Source organism: Oncorhynchus tshawytscha, linkage group LG09 (genome assembly GCF_018296145.1).
Source record: "Oncorhynchus tshawytscha isolate Ot180627B linkage group LG09, Otsh_v2.0, whole genome shotgun sequence".
Classification (NCBI taxonomy): domain Eukaryota; kingdom Metazoa; phylum Chordata; class Actinopteri; order Salmoniformes; family Salmonidae; genus Oncorhynchus; species Oncorhynchus tshawytscha.
The window spans coordinates 83,235,282-83,259,061 of NC_056437.1; the positions used below are offsets into that span (position 1 = coordinate 83,235,282).

The window sequence follows — 23,780 nt, forward strand, 5'->3', positions numbered from 1 at the left end:
CTGGCGGAAATAAATAAAACCCTTCAGGTTTCCACGTTTTCCAGAGAGCCCGGCTTCTCAAAAATGCACTTTGATTTCGCCACAACGTTTCCAGTTAAGTTCAATCAACTCCAACTCACGCAGAATCAGCTCCACGCTTTGACATCTTCATGTATTTGCTGACATCACAGTCTACTCCTGCACCCTTGTACACTCTGGGTAGTTGTGTAACGTTAACAATGCCTAACCTAACGAGCCGAGGCACAACCTTATGACCGTTATATGTAATATTCCATCCCTTCCTGCTTCCAAGCCTTTATTAACAATCCTACTGGTAATGGTCTGAAGGCTAAGGTTCCTTAAACACCTCCGGTCATCAACCTAATTTAAGATAATGCAAGGTGTGTGTTGTGTTGTTGAGCGGTACTGACCGGTACAGTTGTGTTGGCGGTGATGGCGGGCGTGTTGTTGTCGGTGCCCGGCGGCTCACTGTGCGTCTGTGTGGGGGTGTAGAGGGTCATGGCATGCTCGGGCACCCTGTTCTGCCCGGTGTAGTCCTGCGTGGGGAGGGGGTGGGGTGCCGCAAACTCGGCCGGGATGCCATTCTGTGGGGGAGGCGGGTACTGGGCAGGCGTGTACGGCTGGGCCATGGCTTCTGGGGGGTTGGTGGCCTCTTGGTTACCCTATTAAGACAAAGAGGAGAAGACAGTGTTACATTCATTGTTCCACATCACTTGTGATTAAAGTTACATTGTTAGAACAGCGGAGTACTTTGTTAGTAGTACTAAAGAACAACGCAGCATGAAAGCATGCTGGTTTCCCCTGTGCTTTGGAAGTAGCTGGGGAGATGAAGAGTTGTCCTGCAAACTAAGTATCTCAGGGAAATAGCTATCATATCATATTTCACCCCAGATTAGAGGATTCCTTGATCATTATTAATGAACATAGTTTATGGTGTGTAGAGCACGGCTCTCTGGTGGTGGGGCAGGAGCGAGGAGGAAACTCAATTGCACTCATGGCAAAGCGCAAGAGGAAAGATCAATTAATTGATACAATTTTGATTAGAGCCTTTGATTCAAATGACAGGTCGGTTATAGGAGCAGCCGATTCCTTTTTGTGTTCCACTTTTCTGCTTTGAACACCTACTACCTGCATCTTACTTGATATATCTGTCCTGTCCTTGGCTCTTCCTTCTCACCCCCTCCCCCACTCATATCCCTCTTTCATTCTGTCCTACTCGTCTTGTTCTGTCTCTGTGTGCCTGAGTGACTTAAGTGACAGATGGCTGGTAGAGACGTGGCAGGCGCTTTGCAAACCCTTTCTCTCGTGTGGGCGCTTAAGATGATGAGCTGTTGAATTAATGGACTTTTCTGGCTGGTGCACATTGTTAAGCAAAGCAATGGTAGGACTAGATGAGAGCATGTTCTACCACACTGAGCCCTGCTGGAACAGATACCACACCTCTACATTAAAACCCCAACAACTGTGTTTTAAAAACGGTGAGACAATACCGGCAGAATCCAATAACACATTCCCACCAAATATCCCCAATCAAATTTGAAGATACAGATCACAAGAGCTGAACGCATAACTCCTCCGATAAGAGAAGACAAAGAGGCTTATGGGTAAGGGGGAAAACAATAACAGTAAACAGATAGAGAAGTTTCTGTCTCTTCCAAGCCTTAACTGGCTAGGGACGGAGAGAGGAGAGATAAATGCTTTTTATTCCTTTTTTCTCACTTGTGTGCATTGCTGTTTGGGCTCTATGTTGCAGGCTTCCACAGACAGCCGTAGCTAGTTGGGCTGGAGGAGGAGAGGAGGCCTGTGCTTTAATGAGGGAGGGGAGCCGTGCAGCATAGCGCCCATCGCTGTAAATGTTTTGGAAACAATGATACACTGACGTGTTGCCAAACAAACCACAGTCCAAACCACTTGGCCAGTTAAGGAAATGCCTCCATTATCTAAATGAAAAAAGAAAGGCCCTTCAGACTTGAGAGATGAGGAGGATTGACCAGCTTCAAGAGAGGCCACAGTCTCAAGGCCTGGGCCCTCAACACCTCCGTGACCTCACCTACCCTGCCTACCTAAATCTCTCTCTCCTTACCTCCCCTCTCGCTCCCCCCGTCTCTTTCTTCCCTCCCTCTTCGTGCTGAAACTTTTTAAATCTCTCCCCCTGTGCTCTACTTTTCATCTCCCTCTAGTCATGGCGTTATATAACCCACTTGCATTGCAGGGCATCCTTATTCAAGCCGACTCTTGATGTCGGCAATTTTAAACTTTTAAGCACCCACTTCAAGGAAGGGGGCTGGTTAGATACCTAAAAACGGAAGCTTCTCATGGCACAGCAGCTGAGACCTTTCACATAGTTTCCCCATGAACCGGTTCAAGTGGTATAACATCAGTCCAGATGACAACAAGGCATGTATGAGAAACAGTTTTCACACCATATGGGAGATCAAGGCTACATTAGAGGATTCTGTTAGACATGGCGAGGCACAGAGCAGAGCACTTGTGTCACGCCTATTGTTCTTGGAGCATAAAACAAGGACATGGGACTGAAACAAAGTCATGTGACACACAACGCTTGGTAACAGCCTGGAGCTGGGAGGGAGAGCGAAGAGAGAGAGAGAGAGAGAGAGAGAGAGAGAGAGAGAGAGAGAGAGAGAGAGAGAGAGAGATGCAGCAACAAAGTGTTGTACTGCACTATACAGCACCACAGCACTGTTTCAAAGGGCAGCAAACCAAAAGCAAGGAGTGGGGGTCTATGGGTGTGAGTAGAGAACGGGGCTCATTAGTGAAACACAAAGTAACTCTGGCTCTTGTATGATCTTCCCCTTCTCTCTGATGTATGTGACAAACAAGTTATTCAACTGGAAATGAACAAGAAGAGAAAAAAGGGCCCATGCAAATCAGCAGCGTTGGTCCCGCTGTGACCGCACATCCTTTTAGCTGGTGATAATCCACAGTGCCTGATGAAAACCCCCACACCATATCAACCATAAAGCTCCCAGGCGCAGGTTGCAGTTCCCATCTCTCCCATCTCTCACGGCTCTGACGGGGAGACGTTAAGTTATGGCCGGAGAGAAACTGCTCCTAGTCGTTTGTGTGGTGTTATGAGGCCCCGGGCGGCAGGCGGCATTCGTCCACCTGCAGGCATGTTAACGATGGACGAGCAGGTCCCACCGTGGTAATTCAGCGCCCCCGCACAAGGCCAGACGGTGGGAGTTAGCTAAACCCCTCCATCGACAGGACCAGGGGGAATACAGGAATCCAGACAGAACGCCCAGTCTGTATCGATCTCCTATCTCTCTCTCGCTCACGCTATCTCTTACTCCCACCTCTCTCTCTCTCTCTGTCTCTCTCTCCTTTACCCCTCAACCCCTACTACAGAAGAGCACAACAAAAAACACTCTCTTTAATGTTAAGCACTCTCCCAGTGTAAAATTGGATTGAAAACCTTACTTAACAAAATCACTTTTGGTAGCAGGGTTTTTGTTTTTACAGTCAGTATTAGGCAGCCCTGTCTATGGTGCAGGGGGGCGAGGAGGTTGGGCAGGCCCAAATGGCTTGGACTTCCAGACCTGCTCGTCTAGAGAGAAACACAGGGCAATGGACAGGTGGAGAGTGATGCTACTGTAACTGCTAACTGGTGTTAGCTCTTTTGATGACGGAAGCTCCATTTCATCTCCATGGATACCGTGGGTAGAGTTCTTGGCCAGTGGCCAACAATCTCTCATCCTCTTCAGCAAAGCTGTTGGGGACTTGCTCTCTGAGGTAGGCCAGGCAGAGAAGGGCTGAGCACATACAGTAGCTGGGGAGAACTCATATCAGCAGAGTGGTGTCAGTTCCTGTACTGTGCATGGGAGGTCAGAGGGTAAAGCTAAGGCTAAAGACAGTAGGTGACTAATTGGGTTGCATTGAATCCAGGGGGAAATCACTCAAATGGGAGCCATTGATGATATCAGCTATGGACGTGTGATGGAGTGGGCAGCATTATGGCTTTCACTTAGACACACCGAGTCAGCAACTCATGTGTTTTGTCTTGTTTTTTAGGGGGTGGATCAGCTTTAATTTTGCAGATATGTAATGTAACTGTCTGCATCATTTCCAGTCCCTTATATATTTTTGGGGTAAATATATATATCTATACACATAAATACATACACATACACAAATACATATACATACATACACATTCATACATATACACATACATACATACATACATACATACATACATACATACATACATACATACATACATACATACATACATACATACATACATACATACATACATACATACATACATACATACATACATACATACAGTTGAAGTCGGAAGTTTAAATACACTTAGGTTGGAGTCATTAAAACTCGTTTTCAATCACTCCACAAATTTCTTGTTAACAAACTATAGTTTTGGCAAGTTGGTTAGGACATCTACTTTGTGCATAACACAAGACATTTTTCCAACAATTGTTTACAGACAGATTATTTCACTTATAATTCACTGTATCAAAATTCCAGTGGGTCATAAGTTTACATACACGAAGTTGACTGTGTCTTTAACTTCTCTAGGGTAGGGGGCAGCATTCGGAATTTTGGATGAAAAGCATGTCCAAATTAAACGGCCTACTACTCGAGCCCAGAAGATATGATATGCATATAAATGGTAGATTTAGATAGAAAAAACTCTAAAGTTTCCAAAACTGTTCAAATAGTGTCTGTGAGGTATAACAGAACTGATTTGGCAGGCGAAGACCTGAGACAAATACATTCAGGAAGTATTTTTGTTTTTGTTTTTGTAGTTTTCTATTCAATGCCATTACAGTATCCATTGACTTAGGACACAATTTGCAGTTCCTATGCCTTCCACTATGCCTTCCACTAGATTCTTATAAATGAGGGAGTAAGAGGGAGTAAGACCAGTCTGAATGAGTGGACCCTGTGGTGTCACAGAGGTGTCACAGAGCTTTTTCATGCGCAATCCCGAGAGACTGCATTTCTTGTTTACCTTTTATATTGAGGACGTTATTGTCCGGTTGAAAAATTATAGATCATTTAGCCTAAAAACAACCTGAGGAATGAATAAAAATATCGTTTGACATGTTTCTATGAACTTTACGGATACAATTGAGATTTTTTTGTCTGCCTGTTTTGACTTCGTTTGAGCCTGTGGATTACTGAACAAAACGTGTGAACAAAATGGAGGTTTTTGGATATAAAGAGACTTTATCAGAAAAAAAGGAACATTTATTGAGTAAATGAATGTCTTCTGAGTGCAATCATATGAAGATCATCAAAGGTAAGGGATTAATTTTATCTCTATTTCTGAGTTTTGTATCACTTCTGCTTGGCTGGTTGCTGTTTGTAATAATTTGTCAACTGGGCTATGTTCTCAAATAATCGTAAGGTATGCTTTCACCGTAAAGCATTTTAAAAATCTGACACCGTGGTTGAATTCACAAGAAGTTAATCTTTAAATCTATGTAAAATATGTTTTGTTTTCTGAATTTTTATAATGAGTATTTCTGCATTTGAATTTGGCGCTCTGCAATCTCACTGGATGTTGGCCAGATGCCCTAGAGAGGTTAAACACCTTGGAAAAGTCCAGAAAATGATGTCATGGCTTTAGAAGCTTCTGATAGGCTAATTGACATAATTTGAGTCAATTGAAGGTGTACCTGTGGATGTATTTCAAGGCCAAACTTCAAACTCAGTGCCTGTTTGCTTGATATCATGGGAAAATCAAAAGAAATCAGCCAAGACCTCAGAAAAGAATTGTAGACCTCCACAAGTCTGGTTCATCCTTGGGAGCAATTTCCAAACGCCTGAAGGTACCACGTTCACCTTTACAAACAATAGTACGCAAGTATAAACACCATGGGACCACGCAGCCATCATACCGCTCAGGAAGGAGACGCATTCTGTCTCCTAGAGATTAACGTACTTTGGTGCGAAAAGTGCAAATCAATCCCAGAACAACAGCAAAGGATCTTGTGAAGATGTTGTAGGAATTAAGTTTAAAAGTATCTATACCCACAGTAAAACGAGCCATATATCAACATAACCTGAAAGGCCGCTCAGCAAGGAAGAATCCACGGTACCAAAACCGCCATAAAAAGCCAGACTACGGCTTTCAACTGCACATGGGGACAAAGATTGTACTTTTTGGAGAAATGTCCTCTGGTCTGATGAAACAAAAATAGAACTGTTTGGCCATAATGACCATCGTTATGATTGGAGGAGAAAAGGGGAGTCTTGCAAGCCGAAGAACTGAAAAGGCGTGTGCGAGCAAGGAGGCCTACAAACCTGATTCGGTTACACCAGCTCTGTCAGGAGGAATGGGCCAAAATTCACCCAACTTATGGTGGGAAGCTTGTGGAAGGCTACCCGAAACGTTTGACCCAAGTTAAACTATTTAAAGGCAATGCTACCAAATACTAATTGAGTGTATGTAAACTTCTGACCCACTGGGAATGTGATGAAATAAATAAAAGCTGAAATAAATCATTCTCTCTACTATTATTCTGACATTTCACATTCTTAAAATAAAGTGGTGATCGAAACTAATCTAAGACAGGACATTTTTATTGAAATTAAATGTCATGAATTGTGAAAAACTGAGTTTAAATGTATTTGGCTGAGGTGTACGTAAACTTCCGACTTCAACTATACATACATACATACACATACCCATATACATACATAATCATTCATACATATACACATATATGCATACATACATACACATACATATATATACATACATATACACACTTTTTTAGAATATACCTTTATTATTCCCTGCAAACCCTACCACCCATCCCCAAATGGAGTACTAATAAAGACTAATACTAATACTACTAATAAAGTACTAATAGTACTAATAAAGACTCATTTGTTAGGGACTGGAATACCTTGAAAGGTCTCTACCACACAGGTTCATCTGTCACCAGATCCAACATCAGACTTGTTACAATATTAGATGATGAGATGTTGAGCTACAAGAACACCAGCTGAATATCGTGTTCATTTCTGGGTAATTCAGCATATATGTGTGTACTGTAGTCTACATTAGTTACTGAACTGGCATGTTGACAGGAACCCTTTAAAATGGCTCAAGTTTACAGAACCTATCCAGTGCAGTGAGTCCAAAGGAGAGGAAGGGAAAGAGTGTGGAGTGTTTTATAGCGACAGCACAACTCCAAGACATAGAGAAGAGAAGCACTCATCTCACTTTAATGACTCCCTCACTGAGAGGAAGGCAAACTTGTGACAAATCCCTTTGAGCCATTGCAGCAGAAAACAGAGTGGGGACAACTGGAGAGTGTCACGTAGCTCAACAGTGGCCAACGTAGAGCATGCAACACACACGAAACACAGCGAGGACTTTCAGCCAGGCACATAAAAGCAACCTTGTTGTTTTCACCCCCGCTACTGACGCCCAGCTAATTGAACCCCAACAAACAGACATGCAGAAAAAGCAGGCAGGCCAGTGAGGCAGGCCTGGGATGATTTTGAACATTCAGCAACTGGCATTAGTTTTGTCTTAACAGGCACAGACAAATACAGCTTGAGTCTAGCTAGGTCCATTTTAATTAGGCAAGCCATATGATCGTGCTCCAACACTGCGTTAGCGTTAGCAGTGTTAGCAGCGCTAGCATCTCACCAGAGGCTGCAGCCAGCCAGGGAGAGCCTGTTAATTACAACCACCTGCCAACCATTCAAGGTGAGTCTGAAAAGCCCAACTCGGAGGCAGAGGTAAACAACAACAACAAAACAAATCCTCCAGTTGGGTTTCTCATGATAAAGCAGATTTCCGGGCGCACCGGCTGGCTTTTCCCCTCATTGTCTTCCAATTACAGTGAAACTTTGGGAGAGACAGAGGGGAGAGAGCATGGAGAGGTTGAAATGCAGCGGCCCAATTTAATGCAGATTTGAAGCACCTGAGAAAATCTTTTGCATCCCCCTAGCTACTCCCAGTGTTCTTCCATACCACTCTTTAGCGGTGTGGGATTCTAAATAGGCCAGGCACAGCCTTCTTATTTTCCTTCACATTTCCTCTCTTGCCAACTCTCATCTTTCATTTTTCCACCTCATTTGTGGAAGAATCTATCCATGAAGTTAAATACTGCATCTACACTCGGCCCCCCAGAGTGAATTGAGATTTTTTGCACTCTGTTCTATTTATTTTTTCTTCAGGAGCCTTAATCGTTTACACATGTCAAATATGTTTCATTCCTTCCAACATGATTTTTCCTAATTATTTTGGTGCATTTATATGTGATTCATGGCATGTTCACGCACTAGACAGAACTAGGAAACTCAAAAATTGAACGCAGCAGGTGTAGAACTTGCAACCAAGTCGGAAACTTCAGACTTTCCTAGTTCTTTCCTAGTTCCAACTAGCATGTGAACGCGGCTTCATCCTTGGACAGGGTATTAAAGGGAGTTCATTTCCCTCCATCCCTTGTTGATTTCTTTATTACATTGCTGCCGCACTGCACAACACCACACACCGAGCCTCAGCCTGTGCTGATCGAGATGGGACTGCTCTTAGCGTCTGCTGTGCTACGACTAGCAAGTGTTACTATACCTCAGAGACGACTGGAGCGCCACTTAATAAACAGAGCAGACAGAGGATCACTTTGAACTCCTGTGACATGTAATGAACCTGTCCGTCTCCTCCTCAGCCACCCGCCTGCTGTAGTAGCCATGCATGGGTCTGATCTGTCTGGGGCTGGAGAACGGCGCATTAAAAAGCTCCTAATAAAGCAACAGGATCTTTAAAAACAACTATCATTTACAGATGATCAGACCCGCCATGTTTTCCACACACCATAAAAGCAGATAATTGCCTCTTTCAATGTTGTTGCCTTTTTGTTGAGTAACAGACATTTTACATCGGGGACTAATTATTCCAGACTTGTTGTCGGAATTCAAATAGACATGTGGGCTGTGTGTCGTTTTTAAAATCAACTGAGCCCACAGGCGTTGCTTTAGACCGGATCAAATGTACTACAGTAAATCTCAGCCCGATACACGATAGCCTTTTCCCCCTCTCAATTGTCCTTCTCATGTATCAAATGACATGAACAGATTGATATTGGTATACTTTTATTACACATGTTCTAAATTGATAAGATTCTTCAATTTCTAGAAATTGCTATTGGTCACGGAGATAAAGACCAATCTGAAATGAAAATTGATGATTGAACAGTTGATCAGGGACATTCTTTTGATTCTGGTCATACACGTGTGAATCAATTCTCGTACCGTGCCGATCCACTGATCTACACCAAATCTAATTTAGCTGGCAAATTAGTATTTTTCTACTGTAACTCAACACTGTTGAAGTGACACCAACATTTGGTTAGGAACCAGCTGTGTGCCATTGTGATGTGGTCTCTCTTTGAGGGTTATGATAAGAGGCCAGACTGCCTCATGAGGGACAAATGTCAGTGCTTAAACATGCAGGAATCTTAACATGACATTCGTTGACCGCTGTGACAATGGCAAACATATGCAAATGAGACAGAGTCGCTCTCATCATGACCCTGTCACTGAGACACTGACCCCTCCTACTGTAGAGAGAGATAGAGAGAGAGGGGGGAGAGCAAACACAGAAATAAAAAGATCCAGGGAGCAAACAGGTAAAAGGCACCAGGGAGCAAATACCAGGGAGCAAACAGGTAAATACCAGGGAGCAAACAGGTAAATACCAGGGAGCAAACAGGTAAAAGGCACCATTTACACTGTCTAACTCTTGTCTTCCTTTTCTCAGCTCTATTCTTCCTCCCTTTGTAATCCTTCTCTTTGGTTTCCCATTGGCTCGGTGGGTTTCTCTTTGCTCTGCGGAGGAGGGCACGGGGAGGGGAGGGACAGATTTACATGGGCCATATTCTTTGAAGTGAACATGCCTACTACTCCCTGCTGTAGCCCAAGCTCATCTAATCAGCAGCTAATTCCAGTTATTAAGATTTGAGAGATAACTTTGATTCATCACAGTCCATCTACCCCAATCGGTTAATCACTGTCGTCCTAAGCTCTTTTTTAGTCCTCCTTTTGTTTCCAGACCCTCTGGCACTTGGCGATGGGAGAAAAGGAGAGAAGATATTAACAATATTAATGACCCGTGATCCTCGTCTCCTTAATGAGAAGGGTTATTAACTGTGATTATATGTGATGAAATGGTGGTAATTCTTGAAAGCTTGGGAAAACTTGTACCATCGCTTGTCTGCTGATTTGCTCGTCTGATGTTGAAAAGGGGAAGAGGTGAGCGTGGTGCAGAAGTAGTGTGTGATACAGCGAGGAAGGGAGGAGCGAGGGAAGGAGAGAACGGAGACGCAGAGGAGGCTGGAAGGGATTTTAAGAGGGGTTCAAATCAGGGAAACCGAGGATGGTCCTATTACAGACAGACACATCGGAGACGCTCACATTGGATAGCTCTTCCACTCCAGATACATATGTATTTCACTCTTTAATAGGCCGCAGATAGAGACAGTTTTTCCAACTCAGGAAATGTGTCTGCTGAAAACTCTGTCACGTCTTTTGTCCCAAATTCTCTCCCCTCTTCGAGGCTAACTAGTGGGTGCACTCCCCAGACACACGTCTGCAGGTTGACATTGCTGAATGGCTGTTTAAACGCCTATACCGCTCTGCCAGATCCCTGATACAGCATTCCAGCTTTTTCTCTTTCCAATTATAGGGAAGTAGTGGAGGGAGCTGGTGAAGAGGAGTCAGCTCCATATGATTCCCTCTAAAGGGGGAGGGAACCGGGTGTCTGCTCAATCATTGATGTGCAGTAAGACTGTTTCATTGTAGATGGGTTAGCAGCAGACAGCTAACAATCCTGAATTATTCATCCCTGTCCCGTGAAGAGAAGACCAAGACTAGAATTAGGCTCTGCCTCTCTGCTGCTCCTCATTTCACCCCCCCTCCCCTGGGACAGATTGGGGGAGAGAGACACGGAGGAGGAGCAGAGACCACTGCACGGCGTGGTGCTACCTGACCGCTTTAAACACCTCTCTTTATCTGGGCTAACTCTTGCATGGAGCTGTGGCTGCTGCTGGTGCTTCAGTCTCCTTCACACTCACAGTGTCAAGCTACAACTACACCCACTACTACACTGGTAACCACAGAGGATTCTCATGTTATACAGAGAAAAACCACCCCCATTCGTAATGGTTACAGAAGTAGTCAGAGTAATAATGCTATTTAAAACAGACAAGGGGCCTGTTGGCCTTCCTCGTCTGTCGGGTGTTGTTTTAAAGGTGTTGTTTAAAAGTTACAAACACTCCTAAAGTGATCCATCACTAAAAGGCTGGCAAAGGGGAATTACAATCACCATCTGAAACCTGGCAGTGTATGGCCGAATCACCTGATGGGCCATTTTAGATAATAATCCTGTTTAGAGAGCCCAGTACACCTTTCAGAGAGGGGAGATTGGATTGTTTGCATTAGTGACCTGTGGAGGAAGTCGAGGCAGTGTGAAGAAAAGCAATAGCCCAATTGCCCCTAGCTTTTATTAGATTCAATTCTGTCTTTCATAAACAATACCTTACTTTTCAAAAAGAAGGAAAAAATCTACTTAGTGTGGGTAACCCAGCACTTCCCGGACACACTCCATTTATTTTCCCCAATTAAATATCTTTAATTGGATTGAGGGCTGGCACCTGGTTTACACTCTGTCAACCACGCAATCCACAGTAATTGATGCTGGAGCAGAGCAGAGCCGTAGCGCGGTGCATTGTGTGTGTGGGAGGGAGGCCGAACGAAGGGGGTGGGATTTAGAACATGTCTCAATACTCCACAATTTCACTGTGATCAATTTATCAATGGCGTTTCTCCCCCTTTCACCACCTCTAAGATGGGAAATGCCTTCACACACACTCACACAGACACACAGACACGTATGCCTTCACACACACTCACACAGACATACAGACACGTATGCCTTCACACACACTCACACAGACATACAGACACGTATGCCTTCACACACACTCACACAGACATACAGACACGTATGCCTTCACACACACTCACACAGACATACAGACACGTATGCCTTCACACACACTCACACAGACATACAGACACGTATGCCTTCACACACACTCACACAGACATACAGACACGTATGCCTTCACACACACTCACACAGACACACAGACACGTATGCCTTCACACACACTCACACAGACATACAGACACGTATGCCTTCACACACACTCACACAGACACACAGACACGTATGCCTTCACACACACTCACACAGACATACAGACACGTATGCCTTCACACACACTCACACAGACACACAGACACGTATGCCTTCACACACACTCACACAGACACACAGACACGTATGCCTTCACACACACTCACACAGACATACAGACAAGTATGCCTTCACACACACTCACACAGACACACAGACACGTATGCCTTCACACACACTCACACAGACACACAGACACGTATGCCTTCACACACACTCACACAGACATACAGACACGTATGCCTTCACACACACGCACACAGACACACAGACACGTATGCGTTCACACACACAATTGCATTGCACGCACACTATCACACCCACACTGTGCGTGTACACATACCCACATATTAACCCTCACACACATGATAATAAAGTACATTAATATACAGTACATGCACACCTACACAAACTCAGATCAGCTCCTGAATACAAATGCCCATTGTGAATACAAATGCACGCGCCCACACCACACACACACACAATCGTACAGAGATACAAATCTGAGAAATGCATCCAGCGTAGTGACAGCACCTTTAAAGACACTCTGAATCTCTCCGTCCCTGAATTATAACTCTATATGCTATATGGATTCCAGGGAGAAAGAGAGAGAGAGGGAGAACGGGAGAGAGAGGGAGTGAAAGTGAGAGAGAGAGGAAGAGGTCGAGAGAAGAGCCACCACAGTAAATAAAAAGACCATTTCCTCCAGTGACATGGCCATTCTGTTGGAGGCCTGACTCTAATTATTCTAAAGCACTTTGAAGGATGGCTTTCCACTGCATTAATCTACACATCCCACTCCCCCATCCACAGTCCATGCACTTCTAACTACCCAACAACGCCCCACAAGTCTTCCTAAAACCAGTAGATAGGTGATGTATTGTGTTCAGTCAGATGAGGGGAAAACGTCCTTTAATCATGTATTTTGTTTCCCGTGATTTCAGTCTATAACACTTCTTGTATATTTCAGTTGAAAATGGACTCCAAAAACCACATCCTAATGAAAACAGCAGCAGTACCCAAAATAAATCAGTGTTGTGTCATTATGTAAAGCCAGAGCTTGAAGGAGAATGTGGTTTGTTTTCCTCTGGGCTCACCTCTCTCTCGCAGCTCATTTGGAAGCGAAATCAATCAATAAATCACCCGAGACCATTAATCAATCAATGAACCTATCAATATTCACCGGATCAGACCCCTCCCCTGCGAGAGGCCATCTTCAGTAAGAATATGTCAGGCAAATGGGCTTTTAACATAATAGCTCTGTCTGCTCCTGCTGAGTGCAAGATTGATGTAATGCAACGTATACATGTTGACACAAGCTGTAATGGTGATACACAGCTGGCCCCAAGTTTCTCAGTAACAGAACCAGGGCACAAATCTGATAAAAAGCCCATTATGGTAAAAATAGTGAAATGGCTTAGATTCTTGATACGATAAGTGTATATTTTTCCAAATTACACCCAGACAGATCAAAACTCTCTTTCAAACAACATTACTCACTGATTAAGGGTGATTCTTTTGTTTTGCTACATTTAAAACTTAAAACTGAACTTTATAAAGAAGTGCCCACCGGTGCCTTAAAAAAAGTTTGATGGAGAGCAGGAGAGAGAATGCAATCTCTATTCATCAATTAGTGCAGTGTTCTGGCAGAGTGGTTAGCAGAGCAGAGCAGCGACGCCTCCAGCATATCCCTCCCTCATCCGCTGTGGGGCATCATGGGTAATGCGGCCACAGGGGGAAGAGAGAGCCTCTCCATAAGAGGTGAATTGTGGGACATTCTCATTTCAGTAAGTGATGAGGCAGTCATTTGGGCTCCCGAGTGGCGCAGCGGTCTAAGGCACCGCATCTCAGTGCTTGAGGCATCACTACAGACACCCTGGTTTGATTCCAGGGTGTCTGTAGGGTGGCGCACAATTGGCCCAGCGTCGTACGGGTTTGGCCAGTGTAGGCCGTCAATGTAAATCAGAATTTGATCTGCCACCCCTAGTTAAATAAAGGTTCAATAAAAAATAACATAAAAAAACATAGGGAGGAGATCAGAGACCTGGCAGTGTGGTGCCAGGAAAATAACATCTCTCTCAACGTCAGCAAGACAAAGGAGCTGATCGTGGCTCACAGGAAACGGAGGGGCGAGCACACCCCCATCCACATCATTTGGGCTGTAGTGGAGCGGGTCGAGAGCTTCAAGTTTCTCGGTGTCCACATCACTAAGGAATTAACATTGTCCACACACACACACCCACACAGTTGTGAAGAGGGCACGACAAGATCTGGCAAGGACCCTCATATCCTCCAATGCTTTAAGAGCATATTGACTGGCTACATCACCACTTGGTATGGCAACTGCAAGGCACCAGACAGCAAAGCGCTACAGAGGGTGGTGAGTACGGCCCACTACATCACTGGGACCGAGCTCCCTGCCATCTAGAACCTCTCACCAGGCGGTGTCAGAGGACGTCCCAAAGAATTGTCTGAGACTCCAGCCACACAAGCCATAGACTGTTCTCTCTGCTACTGTATGATAAGTGGTACCAGTGCCCCAAGTCTGGAACCAATAGGACCCTGAACAGCTTCTTACCCCCAAGCCATTGGACTGCTAAACAAGACCACTAAATGGCTAATCAAATGGCTACCAGGACTACCTGCCTTTACCCTTTTTTTTGCACTAACGCTCTTGTACACACACACTGGACTCTACCCTCACACTAACTCTCTTGTCCACACACACTGGACTCTACCCTCACACTAACTCTCTTGTCCACACACACTGGACTCTACCCTCACACTAACTCTCTTGTCCACACACACTGGACTCTACCCTCACACTAACTCTCTTGTACACACACACTGGACTCTACCCTCACACTCACACATTCTTACACTGACACCGCAACACACATATAAACAGTGGTGGAAAAAGTACTCAATATTTGAGTGAAAGTAAAGATAGAAAATGACTCAAATACAAGTGAAAGTCACCCAGTAAAATACTACACGAGTAAAAGTCAAAAAATATTTGGTTTTAAATATACTTGAGTATCAAAAGTAAATGGAATTGCTAAAATATACTTAAGTACCAAAAGTAAAAGTATAAATCATTTCATATTCCTTATATTAAGCAAACCAGACAGCAGCGTTTTCTTTATTTTTTTATTGACGGCTAGCCAGGAGCACACTCCAACACATATTTTACATGTGTGTTTAGTGGGTCCGCCAGATCAGATACAGTAGGGATGACCAGAGATGTTCTCTTGATAAGTGTGTGAATTGGACCATTTTCCTGTCCAAACACAACAAGCACTTTTGAGTGTCAGGGAAAATGAATGGTGTAGAAAGAGGAAAGTAAAGTACAGATATCCAAAAAACTACTTAAGTAGTACTTTAAAGTATTTTTACTTAAATACTTTACATCATTGCACACACACACACAAAAAAAAGCACACACATGCATACTGATGCCCCACACACTCATACTTTCACACTCACCACATACACTGCTTCTGTCTATTATCTATCCTGTTGCCCAGTCACTTTACCCCTACATACAGTGCCTTCAGAAAGTGTTCACGCCCCTTTCCACATTTTGTTGTGTTAGAGCAGCGTTTCCCCTAACTCGGTCTTCAGGACCCCAAGGGGTTTTGGGTTTTGCCCTAACACTACACAGCTGATTGAAATGATCAAAGCTTGATGATTAGTTGACTACTTGAATGAGCTGTGTAGTGCTAGGGCAAACAAACAAACATGCACCCCTTGGGGTTCCGAGGACCGAGGGAAACCCTGTGTTATAGCAGGAATTTAAAATGGTTCTAATATAGATTGTGTGTCACTGATCTACACACAATACCTCATAATCTCAAAGATGAATGATGTTTTTAGACATTTAAAAATAAACTTTGTGATGGCAAGCCTAAATATTTCATCTCTGTACCCCACACATACAATTATCTGTAAGGTCCCTCAGTCGAGCAATGAATTTCAAACAGAGATTCAACCACAAAGACCAGGGAGGCTTTCCAATTCCTTGGAAAAAAGGGCAAATATTGTACAATCCAGGTGTGCAAAGCTCTTAGAGACTTAACCAGAAAGACTCACAGCTGTAATTATTGCAAAAGGTGATTCTAACATGTATTGACTCAGGCGTGTGAATACTTATGTAAATGAGGTATTTCTGTATTTTCAATAAATGTGCAAAAATGTCTAAAAACATGTTTTCATGTTGTCATTATTGGATATTGTCTGTAGATGGGTGAGAGAAAAAACCCCATTGTATCCATTTTGAATTCAGGCTTAAACACAACAAAATGTGGAATAAGTCAAGGGGTATGAATACTTTCTGAAGGCACTGTATATTTACATAGCTACCTCAATTACCTCGTACCCCTGTCCATCCTCCTGGTAATGGTGCTCCCAGCATACCGCCATACTGATTTGACTCATTATTGTCATTTGTTATTCACTGCGTATTCATTCCTCGCCTCACTATTTCTATTTTTTATTCCGTTGTATCTTATCTTTAACTCTGCATTGTTGTCAACGGACCCGTAAGTAATTATTTCATTGTTACTTTATCCCTGTCGTTTACGAAGCATGTGGCAAATACAATTTGATTTGATGTTGCAGACATATTGACACTGGCATGGTTAACCATATGCCATTTAGTACTAACACCTTCTCCTCGATACCATTCCATTACAGCAAGGTGTGACGATTCAACACCAACACGAATAACATCTATCACAACCTACATTTAATTGCTCCACATTTTTGATAAGATTTTTCCTGATGTTCTCCCTTTAATGTAAAGATACTAGTCTGGTTCTCTTAGAGCCATCCTCGCACAGTTCCCACTGCTTTCTCCCGACTGTGCTTTGAGAAGAGGCTTATCAGACGGAGTGGGGGAGGATGTCACAGCACAGTCCCCTCTCTTCCATTGGGGATCCAGAGCGTCGTCTGCTCTTATCAGCATGCCATGGCCCAGGGCTGATTGGCACAGGGCTGATTGGCACAGACCTGAGGAGGCACATGGATGAGGCTCACTCTCCTTCCCTAGAGGAAACACTGCCTAATACCCTCCCAGTTCCACGCAAACAGCTTAGTGGACCAGTACACACACTAACACACACTGTGTCTATGTGTATGTGTGTGTACAGAGCCTTCAGAAAGTATTCACACCCCTTTATTCACGTGTTGTTGTGTTACAGCCTGAATTTAAAATTGATTCAATGTAGATGTTTTGTCACTGGCCAACACCCCATAATGTCAAAGTGGAATTATGCTTTTAGAAATGGTTACAAATTAATTAAAAATTAAAAGCTGACATTTCTTTAGTCAGTAAGTACTCAACCCCTATGTTATGACAAGCCTAAATAAGTTCAGGAATAAAAATGTGCTCAACAAGTCACATAATAAGTTGCATGGACTCACTCTGTGTGCAATAATAGTGTTAACATGATTGTTGGATGACTACCTCATATCTGTACCCCACACATACAATTACAGTATCTTTAAGGTCCCTCAGTCAAGTAGTGAATTTCAAACACAGACTAATTCCCAAAGACCAGGGAGGTTTTCCAATGCCTCACAAAGAAGGGCACTGCTTGGTCCATTAGATAGGTAAAATAAAAAGCAGACACTGAATAGCCCTTTGAGCAGGGTGAAGCTATTCATTAAAATGTTGATTGTTTATCAATACACCCAGTCACTACAAATATGCAGGCATCCTTTTTCTGTCCAGAGAGGAAGAACATCGCTCAGGGATTTCACCATGGTAACTTTAAAACAGTTTCAGTGTTGAATGGCTGTGATAGGAGAAAACTGAGGATGGATCAACAACATTGTAGTTACTCTACAATACTAACCTAACTGACAGAGACAAAAGGAGGAAGCCTGTACAGAATAATCAAAAACATGCATCCTGTTTGCAACAAAGTACTAAAGAGATACTGCAAAAAATGTGGCAAAGCAATTAACTTTTTGTCCTGAATACAAAGTGTTAGGAGGTGTTGGGAGGCAAATCCAGAACAACATATTACTGAGTACCACTCTCCATATTTTCTAAAATAGTGGTGGCTGCATCATGTTATGGATATGCTTGTAATAGTTAAGGACCGGGGAGTTTTTCAGGATACAAAATAAATGGAATGGAGCTAAGCACAGGCAAAATCCTAGAGGAAAACCTGGTTCAATCTGCTTCCACCAGACACTGGGAGATTAATTCACCTTTCAGCAGGACAATAACCTAAATTACAGGGTCAAATCTACACTAGAGTTGCACACAAAGAAGACCGTGAATGTTCCTGCGTGGCCGAGACAGTTTTGACTGAAATCTACTTGAAAAGGTATGGCAAAACCTGAAAGTGGTTGTCTAGCAATGATGAACAACCAATTTGACAGAGCTTGAAGAATTTTGAAAAAAAGAATAATGGGAAAATGTTGCACAATCCACGTGTGGAAAGCTCTTATATACTTACCCAGAAAGACTCACAGACTCACAGAATCACTGCCAAAGGTGCTTCGACAAAGTACTGACCAAGGGGTGTGTATTTCATTTTTAATTTATTTGCAACAGTGTCTAAAAACACTTTGTCATTATTAAGGGGTATGTGTGTAGATGGGTAAGAAGAAACATATTGAATCCATTTTGAATTCAGGCTGTAACACGACAAAATGTGGAATACATCAAGGGGTATGAATACTTTCTGAAGGCACTGGATGTGTATGTGGGTGGGTGTTTGTGTGTGTGTGTGTGTGTGTGGGCGGGGGGGTGTGTGTGTGTGTGTGTGTGTGTGTGTGTGTGTGTGTGTGTGTGTGTGTGGGGGGGGGGGTGTTTGTGTGTGTGTGTGGGAGGGGTGTGTGTGTGTGTGTCTGTGTGTGGGAGGGGGTGTTTGTGTGTGTGTGTGTGTGTGTGTGTGTGGGAGGGGGTGTTTGTGTATGTGTTGTGTGTGTGTGTGTGTGTGTGTGTGTGTGTTTATGTATGTGGGGGAGGGGTGTTTGTGTGTGTGTGTGTGTGTGTGTGTGTGTGTGTGTGTGTGGGGGGGTGTTAGTGTATGTGTGTGTGTGTGTGGGTGTGTGTGTGGGAGGTGTTTGTTGTGTGTGTGTGTGTGTGTGTGTGTGTGTGTGGGGGGGGGGTGTTTGTGTATGTGAGGGTGTGTGTGTGTGTGTGTCGCCAGGCCTGCTCTGAGATCTATCACAGGGTGAGAGAGAGAGTGATGCTGGGGGAAGAGTGTAGCTGTGGCGGGGCGAGGCCGAGGGTCAGCGCTCTACCCGCCTGCAGACACCAGCCATAGGGGCTATCCATTACTCCCTGCTAATTGGAGTTTCCCTCTGGGTCAGCCGAGCTCACTGTAGTGCCTCTGCCGTGGAGGGCCCCATATTATTTCTAACACTATGACATTCCTGATGTCCTGATGACCCCCTCTCCTCTCCCCCTTTAAGAAGAAGGGGATTAGGGAAGGAGTGCTAGCCGATCTCCCTCCACCACCACAGCTGGTTAATAAGAAAAGTCTGTGTCTCCTCCCTGGACCATTCATCACGTCAGATGGTAATATCTTCAAAGGTCAGACTGAGTCATAAAGAAAAAAGAGCCTTGGCTAAACTTTGCTGTGGATTTTTTGAGGGTCTAATCACCAAATCTGAAGTGTCTCTTTTGATTGGCTTGTGATGGGTTTCTTTCAAAGTGATTGATTACCTTAAAAGGGATTACATTCTGCCTGGTCTGTACTGAAGATTTAAGGCTTAATTCAACGTCTCAAATAACAGATTATTGCTGACTTTCAGGTGTAAGAAAAATACATGACAAAATGGTGTAAAATAAGAACAGAGCACAACATGGTAATAGATGGGGTAGAATCTAGGACAGACTGGAAAAAACAACAATTTGACACAAGCGTTAACAAAACAGATAAAAAGAGGCGAGAAGAGGAGAAGAGATAGAAAGAAAAAGAAGAAAAGATTGAAGGGAAATAAAGCAGTAGAGGAGATAAACACTGCTCCTGTCTGACAAGTGTCACACTTGCGCTTCGATCCAGCCTTCCTCCTGCGCTAATGACTGTCAACATGACAAGCAGGGCAGTCTGAAGGGGGAGAAAATTACTCGCTGAAAAGCAATTGACTGACCGCCATCATTTCTCAGGGAACCAGTGACCTGTGAATATTTCATTATGGGGAAAGTCGTGCGGCCCATACAAATGGGTCCGGGGGCCCAGGGATGTGGATGGTCCTGCCGTCCCCTGGCTGAGACCAGGCAATGGAGGGGGAACCTGGGGCCACGCTGGTCTGTTTCTGCCTGCCTGCCTGGTAGTCTTTTTATTACCACTACACAGCACTTATTTCAATACAAAGTCAGGTGGAATACATTTACACAGATAGTTACTGGTCATAGTTACAGTTTCAATAGTTGGTGTTGTGTTATAACAGGGGATTGGATGTGGAGGGTGTTGGGATAATACAGGTACTGTGTCTACTGAGGTGATATTTGCTTGTCTTTGAGAGGGGGAGAGAGAGAGAGAGATGAAGGGTAGAGAGACAGTCTCATAGATGTCAACAAGTCTAACCCAGATGTTCTTTTGCCCTCTGCGCGACATTCATCTTACATTGAGGGAACATCAGAGGCCTTCAAATGGAGAAGGGCAGGAAGAAAAGAGAAGATGAGAAAATATGAAAGAAAATCAATCCAGCACTAGCTTGATTGATCGGTGGAGTTTTAGACAATTTCATCAGGAGACTCCACTAACCAGAGATGACACGACCCATATTGGAGGGAGAATGTATTGTGGAGATTGATACCCGCATTAGAGGCATCAGGTCGGATAAACACAGTTCTGGCAGTAAATACACTGGGCCCGTTTGCCCCCTCAATGACGACTTAATGCCACAGAAATCCAGGCAGCCCACACTTTTCTTTACAAACTTTGACTGGACTGGACAATTTAGTCAATTAAGTACACCGTAATCCTTAGCAAGGAACTGTGTCCTCAGGGGAAGTTTGGGGTTTATGTTATGGTTCGTGTTATGGTTTGTGTTATGGTTTGTGTTATGGTTTGTGTTATGGTTTGTGTTATGGTTTGTGTTATGGTTTGTGTTATGGTTTGTGTTATGGTTTGTGTTATGGTTTGTGTTATGGTTCATGTTATGGTTTGTGTTATGGTTCGTGTTATGGTTTGTGTTATGGTTCGTGTTATGGTTCGTGTTATGGTTTGTGTTATGGTTTGTGTTATGGTTTGTGTTATGGTTTGTGTTATGGTTTGTGTTATGGTTCATGTTATGGTTTGTGTTATGGTTCGTGTTATGGTTCGTGTTATGATTTGTGGTATGGTTTGTGTTATGTTTGTGTTATGATTTGTGTTATGGTTTATGTTATGGTTTGTGTTATGGTTTGTGTTATGGTTTGTGTTATGATTTGTGTTATGGTTTGTGTTATGGTTTATGTTATGGTTTGTGTTATGGTTTGTGGTATGGTTTATGTTATGGTTTGTGGTATGGTTTGTGTTATGGTTTATGTTATGGTTTGTGTTATGGTTTGTGTTTGATTTGTTATGGTTTGTGTTATGGTTTATGTTATGGTTTGTGTTATGGTTTGTGTTATGGTTTGTGTTATGGTTTGTGTTATGGTTTGTGTTATGGTTTGTGTTATGGTTTGTGTTATGGTTTGTGTTATGGTTTGTGTTATGGTTTGTGTTATGGTTTGTGTTATGGTTTGTGTTATGGTTTGTGTTATGATTTGTGGTATGGTTTGTGTTATGGTTTATGTTATGGTTTGTGGTATGGTTTTGTTATGGTTTATGTTATGGTTTGTGTTATGGTTTGTGTTATGGTTTGTGGTATGGTTTATGTTATGGTTTGTGTTATGGTTTGTGGTATGGTTTGTGTTATGGTTTATGTTATGGTTTGTGTTATGGTTTGTGTTATGGTTCGTGTTATGGTTTGTGTTATGATTTGTGTTATGGTTTGTGTTATGGTTTGTGTTATGGTTTGTGGTATGGTTTATGTTATGGTTTATGTTATGGTTTGTGTTATGGTTCGTGTTATGGTTCGTGTTATGGTTCGTGTTATGGTTCTTGTTATGGTTCGTGTTATGGTTCGTGTTATGGTTTGTGTTATGGTTTGTGTTATGGTTCGTGTTATGGTTCGTGTTATGGTTCGTGTTATGGTTCGTGTTATGGTTCGTGTTATGGTTTGTGTTATGGTTTGTGTTATGGTTCGTGTTATGGTTCGTGTTATGGTTCGTGTTATGGTTTGTGTTATGGTTTGTGTTATGGTTCGTGTTATGGTTCGTGTTATGGTTTGTGTTATGGTTCGTGTTATGGTTTGTGTTATGGTTCGTGTTATGGTTCGTGTTATGGTTTGTGTTATGGTTCGTGTTATGGTTCGTGTTATGGTTCGTGTTATGGTTTATGTTATGGTTTGTGTTATGGTTTATGTTATGGTTTGTGTTATGGGTTATGGTTTATGTTATGGTTTATGTTATGGTTTGTGTTATGGTTCGTGTTATGGTTCGTGTTATGGTTCGTGTTATGGTTTGTGTTATGGTTTGTGTTATGATTTGTGTTATGGTTTGTGGTATGGTTTATGTTATGGTTTATGTTATGGTTTATGTTATGGTTTGTGGTATGGTTTGTGGTATGGTTTGTGGTATGGTTTGTGGTATGGTTTGTGGTATGGTTTGTGTTATGGAGAGAACTTGAGATGTTCTCTATTTATCAAAAGGTCTTAGGAAAGAGGCTTACTTGTGATTCCAGTCCAGGTCCTAGTGTTACACATACATTTATGCTCTTCATCAGGCTTTACGTATTGAACATGTATATATCCATGTGAATCACTTAGAAATGATACTTTCCATATAAATTCACAATGTTCTACTCAGAGCTGCCCTCAAAATGTACACTGAAATACATCTACAATATACTAACTAACTTCATCCTTCATTCTCAAGTCTACTAAGAAAAGAGCCAAATGGACTGATTGTACAACATCTATTTCTATGTGCTCTAATGAAAGAAACTCCACATTCACCAAGGTAGGTGTATATATATGGGGGGAGGGGGGGTGGAGAGGGACAGGGAGAATACTGCTGATCAGGCCAGAAAGCATGAAATACTACAGAAGAAGAAGAAAAGGACAAAAGGAGCCACCAGGGTCTGATCACATCAGGCTGACAGGAAGTAATGGGGGGTCACAGAGGGTCAGATGACTGATCCAGGGACATTGGACAAAGTAACAATTTCCCCGCTGGGTAAATATTTCAGCAGCGCTTGGTGGTGTAGTGTAGGGCAACCAGACACCCTCTAAAATACAATAAATAGACACCTGTAATAAAACACTCTTCACACAAACACACATATTTTCCGGTGCACACACAAGAACCTTCTTTAAGACACACACACACACACACACACACACACACACACACACACACACACAAACACACACAAACACACACTGTGGAAAATTCTCAGCTCAAAATTCTCAATAAATACCATCACAGAGAGCTGTCACATAATCATTCTTTTGCCTT

At 43.1% G+C, this 23,780-nt stretch overlaps 1 protein-coding gene across 5 annotated transcripts in view; it reads right to left on the minus strand.

Moving 5' to 3' along the window:
• LOC112235563 (RNA binding protein fox-1 homolog 3) overlaps window positions 1–23,780 on the minus strand; it is a 310,477-nt gene that overhangs the window by 45,937 nt on the left and 240,760 nt on the right. For all 5 annotated transcript variants that reach the window (XM_042327697.1, XM_042327698.1, XM_042327694.1 and 2 more), the window contains one exon: window positions 411–662. In XM_042327697.1, coding sequence (XP_042183631.1) covers window positions 411–662 — 252 coding nt within the window. The remainder of the gene's footprint in view (window positions 1–410; window positions 663–23,780) is intronic.